This window comes from Aplysia californica, unplaced genomic scaffold (assembly GCF_000002075.1).
Source record: "Aplysia californica isolate F4 #8 unplaced genomic scaffold, AplCal3.0 scaffold00639, whole genome shotgun sequence".
Lineage (NCBI taxonomy): Eukaryota > Metazoa > Mollusca > Gastropoda > Aplysiida > Aplysiidae > Aplysia > Aplysia californica.
Window position 1 is genome coordinate 424,540 of NW_004797909.1, and position 6,442 is coordinate 430,981.

A 6,442-nucleotide genomic window follows, 5' to 3' on the forward strand; every position below is an offset into this window, starting at 1 on the left:
ACAACAAAATAAACAAATGTTGTTTTGACTGACTTTCTAAAGTCACTCAAGCTCAGCATGTCAATCGCCAAATCAAAATTCGCGAGACGACTCATACAGCACCGATTTGAAAACTGCCCACTTTCTTTTGCTCGCCAGTATATATATATGTGTGTGTGTGTGTGTGTGTGTGTGTGTGTGTGTGTAAGTGAGTGAGTGATTGAGTGTGTGTGTGTGTGTTTGTGTGTGTATGTGTGTGCGTGTGTGTGTGTGTGTGTGTGTGTGTGTGTGTATGTAAGTGTATGTTTGCGTGTGTTTCTGTATTTGTTAGTGTGTTGTTATTGTTTTTTGTTTTTTGTGAGGGTTTTACGTGCACTTGTGAGGAGGGGGGGTAGAATTTAGTTAATCAGAATATTCGTCTTTTGTCTTCACCGATTCTTCCTCATTTCTTGCTTTTCCTCTAGCCTCTTGTGGAACCCCTTTTCGAGGGGATCCGCTTTTGTCGACCTGGTGTTCGACTCGAAGCAACCAGAATCAGATTAGGCCTATAAGAAGATTTCGAATCACAAGACAGCCCAGGCGATTTGATTAGTAGAATGAGATATATGCTCCTCCGTTTCTATTTCTTTTCGGCCTACATTTTGTCGTTTTACGTTATCCTACTTGTATCCTTTTTTTTTTGTCTTCTTCTCCTTCTTCTTCTTGAGATGAAAAACGCTGATGCACAATTGAGTTGAATAGGTCTTTGGGGGGGAAATACTTTCCTGAAAGCAGTAATCATGACAATAAAAACCCCGCTTTTTTGCGTTTTCTGTTCAACCCTTTTGGGGCCTTTAGTGTAAGTGAGCTTACATTCCTTTACTCCTATCATTCTTTTAAATGTTAGTTCTCGCTATACAGTGGCTAGACTCGTCTACTAGCAAAGGGTGTACGTAAGTTCTATTTCCCGTGTGAGGACATTATTCTATCAAACGTTCCTGTTTCTCTCTTGGGAGGGTCCGTCTCAAGCGGACCGCAATGAGAGAAAGAAATGAAGCAGCCCATCCTCAAAATGATTTTTAGCCCGCGAATGGGGACATAAACATGCATTCTATCTATCTATCTATCTATCTATCTATCTGTCTATCTATCTATCTATCTATCTATCTATCTATCTATCTATCTATCTATCTATCTATTTATCTGTCTGTCTTTCAGTTAGCCTGTATCTCTGTATGTATGTATGTCTGTTCCTTGACAAAGCAGACCCATCCCCAACCCACCCCTTAGTAAAAGAAAGGATAGAAAATAATCACAACAGTTAAAACTAATCACACAGATTATAAACAACAACAAAAGCCTGGCAGCACGTTGCTGTCTTTCTCATAATACAATCATCGATGATTCTTTTGTATCTCCACAGTGGAGCAACCAAAAAAGCTTTGGGGCAGCAAAAAACTGAGGAGATGCTACTCCTGGTCGCCCCGGATCTTCAAACCAAAGGAAGATGGCGGAAGCGAACGCGAATCTGTCAAGACCACCTCCAGCCCCCGGAAACATGACGTCAGTGGGAAGCTACTCAGCACGTTTTCTAATGTCCAAGGTACCTTCAACACTTTCTCCCGGAACGCCGTGCACCGCTTGTCTTCTGGCTCTCAGAAATACAGAAGGGCTGTGAGAAAGCCGTCGATTAATGTCCATCCTACTCCCGACGGTTCAGAGCAAGAAGCGACCGAAAAAGTGCCCGAGCCAGATGAGCAGGTTGTGGTATGCAAATCTCAACTAGCAGTCCCGGATGCTTCTGTTGATACTCCTTCAAATATAACAGTCGACTCTGAGACTCTGCAAAAAGATGTCAAGGACGAAAGAGGAGGTATTAACAAATATCCATATCCCGTTCATTTTGGCACCTTTGTCGCGCCGGACGGACTCAAGGGTAGTTCGACCGATGGAGAGCCAATAAGTGTCATAACGTGTCGGCATGGTGCCCTCCCTCTGCCCGATGCTGTCCTCAAGGCTCGTCGTGCTCAAAGATGCCATTCGTCTTCCGACGCGTGTGATCAAAACGAAGAAAGCAAAAAAATTCCAGTATTCCGCGTCACTTCCGCTGACAACGTCTTCCTGCCCCGTATGTCAGTCGATGAGGCGTTCAAAGACGATATAAACGTCTCGAAGACTGATAGCAAATACTGCGGCGATCTCCCGTTGGGTCAATCTTCGACATCGCGCAGTCTCTATCTCCCCCATAAAAGCAGTCGTCTGTCCCTGCCCAAGTGGAGCTGGGTTCGGAGGAGTTTATCGAGACGAAAAAGAAACCGTGCTAGTTTAACTGAACAAATGCTGAAGGACGAGTCTGATAAAGACTTGGAAGCAACGAATTCGTGCTTCAATCAAAATGATGAAAATTGTGATGATGATGAAGATGATGTGTTTAGCCATCCCGAGCCATCCAAAGTGGAAAGTGCTCAGGGGATAACAACTAGAAGGAACAGCCTGTGTGCTGACGTAAACGGGTCGCTTATTAACACAGCAATACAGGATTTACTCCATCTGTTCTTTGGTAAAGCACAGAAATGTACCCCCAGGTATAGCGAAATCCGAAACCTTGATGAGAACTACATATTATCAAAAGGGCAGAGTGCTATAAGCCCTTGTGAAAAATGCGTGGAAGCCAAACGAATTTTATCCCCTGTAGCGACTGCAAACGGGAAGTTTAAGAATAACAATGAAAGTGTGGATGGCCTTGAGGATATGGAATATACAAACACAGAGTTCGACATTAAGGCTGAGGAAGCGGAGAGCCTTTTGACGAAGACGATAAAAAACGTTGTCGATGAAAAAGTAGACACAGTCCGTGAGTCTGTGAACGCGGACGAAGACAGCTCGGAGTCCGTGAATTGTGGTCTTGGTCATGACTATCTGGACACATCTTTGGCATCATTGCATGACTCTCTTAGCAACTCTTTATTTGATTGAACTGTGATGTTAGGTCTTGGTTGTTTTGTATCGGGTAGGGTGGGCTGTGCAGCCATATCATAGTCAGGGTACATGTTTGGTACAATTTTATCGAGTAGGGTGGGCCATAATTATAGTCAGACATTTTTGGAACAACGCCTTCATTAAACTTTGAAATCCTATTTTGAAGAAGTAGCCGGCAACTGGTTTCATTAATGTATGACCCCACAGCACGACGTTTCACATAGGTATGCCGTAAAATGCGCTCATCAATTAAAAAAAAAAATTAAGAGAAATCTCACATTATTGTTTCAATTAACAACACAAAAAAACGATTCGTTTTTTCTTCTCAATCTTTTACACAAAAGTTCTTGCTTTGTTATTCTAAAGTACATTGTGTACTACGTGTCTGTATTTTATGTTCCATTATGCACCCATTAGACCACTTTTTTTTTTTTCAATTTCTAAGGATCTAAATTCGTGAACGATTGAGCGTTAGAGTGTGGGGAGCTCACTGGACAATTGAATCTCATTACTGTCACACCTAACTGTAAATAATGTGTTTTTTTCTGTGGTGCTTTTAGAAGTATGAATTTGTATTGCAGCTCTTTAGTGCTCTCTCTTTCTCTCTCTTTCTCCCCCCCCCTCTCTCTCCTATCTATCTATCTATCTACCTATCTCTCTCTCTCTCTTTCTTTCTTTTTTTTTGTCTGTTATCTTCACTATTTTAACATTAACTAAAAACAAGCAAACACAAACAAACACGAACACACAACCACACATACAGTCTCACACATATGCACATACACCCACTCATTGAGACAGAGTAAGTGCATTTGTGTTTGCATGTGTGTGTGAGAAAGGGAGAGAGAGAGAGGGAGAGAGAGAGAGAGAGAGAGAGAGAGAGAGAGAGAGAGAGAGAGAGAGAGAGAGAGAGAGGGGTTGGGGTGTGTGTGGGGGGGGGGGGGGGGTAATCAATGTGAAATACAACCAGTCAGCTCTAAAAACCACGAGCCGTCCCTGCTCCTAGGAAATCACATTTCTGTTTCTTTCATTGTATTTTCACTGTCTTTGGTATTTGTCTTCAATTCACAATCCTATAGAAATGTTGACCACACATACGATTTAGAAGTTGGTGAGATGTGTCTTTTTTGCGGATAGGACAATATTGAAACTATCTGTGTCGCTTTAAAAAAAAAATTACGGAGACGTTTGGTATCGGGTGTAATTCTATATCTTAGATTTGTGATTTGTTGAATCTGTTTGATCTTTTCACCTTTTTCATGAGATTAAAAAATTTATAGAGTTAACTGCTTTTCAAATATTGTCGGAAATTGTTGTGAGCTAAATTTCCTCAATGTGTTTGGGGACACAGTGTTAAGTACAGTGTGTAATATCTGATTCGAAACTAGATCTTCATGGGACAGCGTTATTGTTATGATAGCATTAATTTGTTATCTCACAGGTTTCAATTTTTTACATGTTTTTGATAAGTTCAATAATAATCCTTTACATTAACTTTTTGCCTTAACAGTTTCAAGAAAAATTAAAGGTAATTTAATGAATCTGTAATTAAAACTAAAACATCTTCTTATTATCTGATGTTATTGATGTTAGCTTCTCCCTTCACCTTGTTACCTGTACTTTCTTCTAGCTAAGAATTTATCCTTGTATAATTATGTTAAAGAGCTCTGGTGACATAATGCATCCTTGTCCAACTTCTCATTTTATCTGCTTATATTCCCTGCACTCTCCCTCAATTATTACAGCACCAGTGTTTTAGTCCCTGCAAATTCATAATGATTTTAGAACTTATTGATCTAGATTCTATATCAGGCTCTTTCAAAATGTTAAATAGTTCAACATACTTAACTTCATTAAAAACATCTAGAAAAAAAATGAAGCGTAAATACAGACCTTCCCGAGTTTCAATATATGTTTTCAAAACAATTTTAAAGATAAACATAATATTTCGGTAGCCTTGTTAAAACAAAAGAAAACTGTTTTAGTTTTAGATATCTCTAGTGTTAGACACTTTCCCAGTCTTTCTATCAGTACTCGCTGCAAACTTTGTGTAAAAATGACTCTTGAGGCGTATTATGCTATGGCAACTCGCATTTGGTGGCGCCTAGTAATTTAGATGAAACGAAAATAAAACAGCAACAACAACAAACAACAACAACTGCAACAACAACAACAACATCATCATCATCATCATCATCATCATCATCATCATCATCATCATCATCATCATCATCAACAACAACAACAACAACAACAACTACAACTACAACAATAACAACAACCCAAAAAGTAAAAAGCAACGACGAAACAAAAAACAATCAACCATCCAAATTAAGCATCATTCGGTGACACAAGCTCTATATATAGCAAGTAAACACAGCAGGCAAGAATGTTCCCAGGAAGTAAGAATATCGAATGATTCACGCTACTGAAATCTTCATAGCTCACAACCCTCACTCCCCCTCCACCCGCGAAACAGTTAGCGACAGTATATCTCCCAAATACAGTAATTAATTATAGCATGTACTATTACACACTGAGAGTAATTACAACACGATGCATTCCTACAAATAAATGATTCCACAGTTATACCGGCACGATGGTCCATTGATGGTTCAAACGAAGTAACACAATGACATTGTAACCCAAGACTGCTGTAATTGTTGCAGTCATTGAGAATTGGGAATTTCCGCAAAAACTGAAAAGGAGAATGATTGAAAACAATAAGAATATTGTAAATAATACGTTTCTTGAAAAGGGAGAATAGATGACAGCAATAAGAATATTGTAAACTATCTGGGCCCCCTTTCGATGAAAGGAATGATCGGTGCATTAACATCAACTGAATATCATTGGTCTACTGTATTTAGACTCTACTGGAAAGGAGCAATACATCTTGAGAGAAAAGTGACACTTGTGTTTTCAATTTTAAAAAATATATAATAGATGCATAGATTGATTCTCTATTCTGTTTTTGTAGTTGTACACTCCAGAATTTCAAAGGTGTGCAATGAGTGCGCACTCATTGTCGTTCATTTTGGCGTCTAAGAAGACGGACTTTCTCAAGATTAGATCTAAACGAAACTAATGAATAACAGAAAATTAAACTACAGTGACTTCAGAATCCTCAGTAAAACAGTGCACCCTTTAAATGATTCTGAATCACCGTTATTTTTTTCAAATTCTAAAGTTAAGTGGGTTCGAAGTTTTAGGCGGCGAAAGTGACGGGTTTTAACAAATATAATGTGTAGAGATGATAATAATAGTATGTTTCTTGCAAAAGGAGAATAGTTGAAAGCAATAAGAATGTTGTAAATAACTTGTTCCTTGAAGGCTACAAGAGCTATCACTTAATTCGGTAATGCTAGAACACGACGAAATTCCGACTGACCGTGGTTAAGAAAAGGAATCTTGTGTTTGTTTGAGTTTTTATTATTACCTCGACATTTTTTGTTTCTTTAATTAAAAGCAATCGTGCCGGCAATTCGTTAGAATTTGGGGTGCG

At 39.2% G+C, this 6,442-nt stretch overlaps 1 protein-coding gene across 7 annotated transcripts in view; it reads left to right on the top strand.

Annotated features, from left to right (window-relative positions):
• The window catches only part of LOC101845270, a 36,649-nt gene extending 33,450 nt beyond the window's left edge, over window positions 1–3,199 (top strand). For all 7 annotated transcript variants that reach the window (XM_035972279.1, XM_035972284.1, XM_005107879.3 and 4 more), the window contains one exon: window positions 1,382–3,199. In XM_035972279.1, the coding sequence (XP_035828172.1) occupies window positions 1,382–2,934 (1,553 nt within the window). In that variant the 3' untranslated portion in view covers window positions 2,935–3,199. The remainder of the gene's footprint in view (window positions 1–1,381) is intronic.
• Window positions 3,200–6,442: the final 3,243 nt, after the last annotated feature.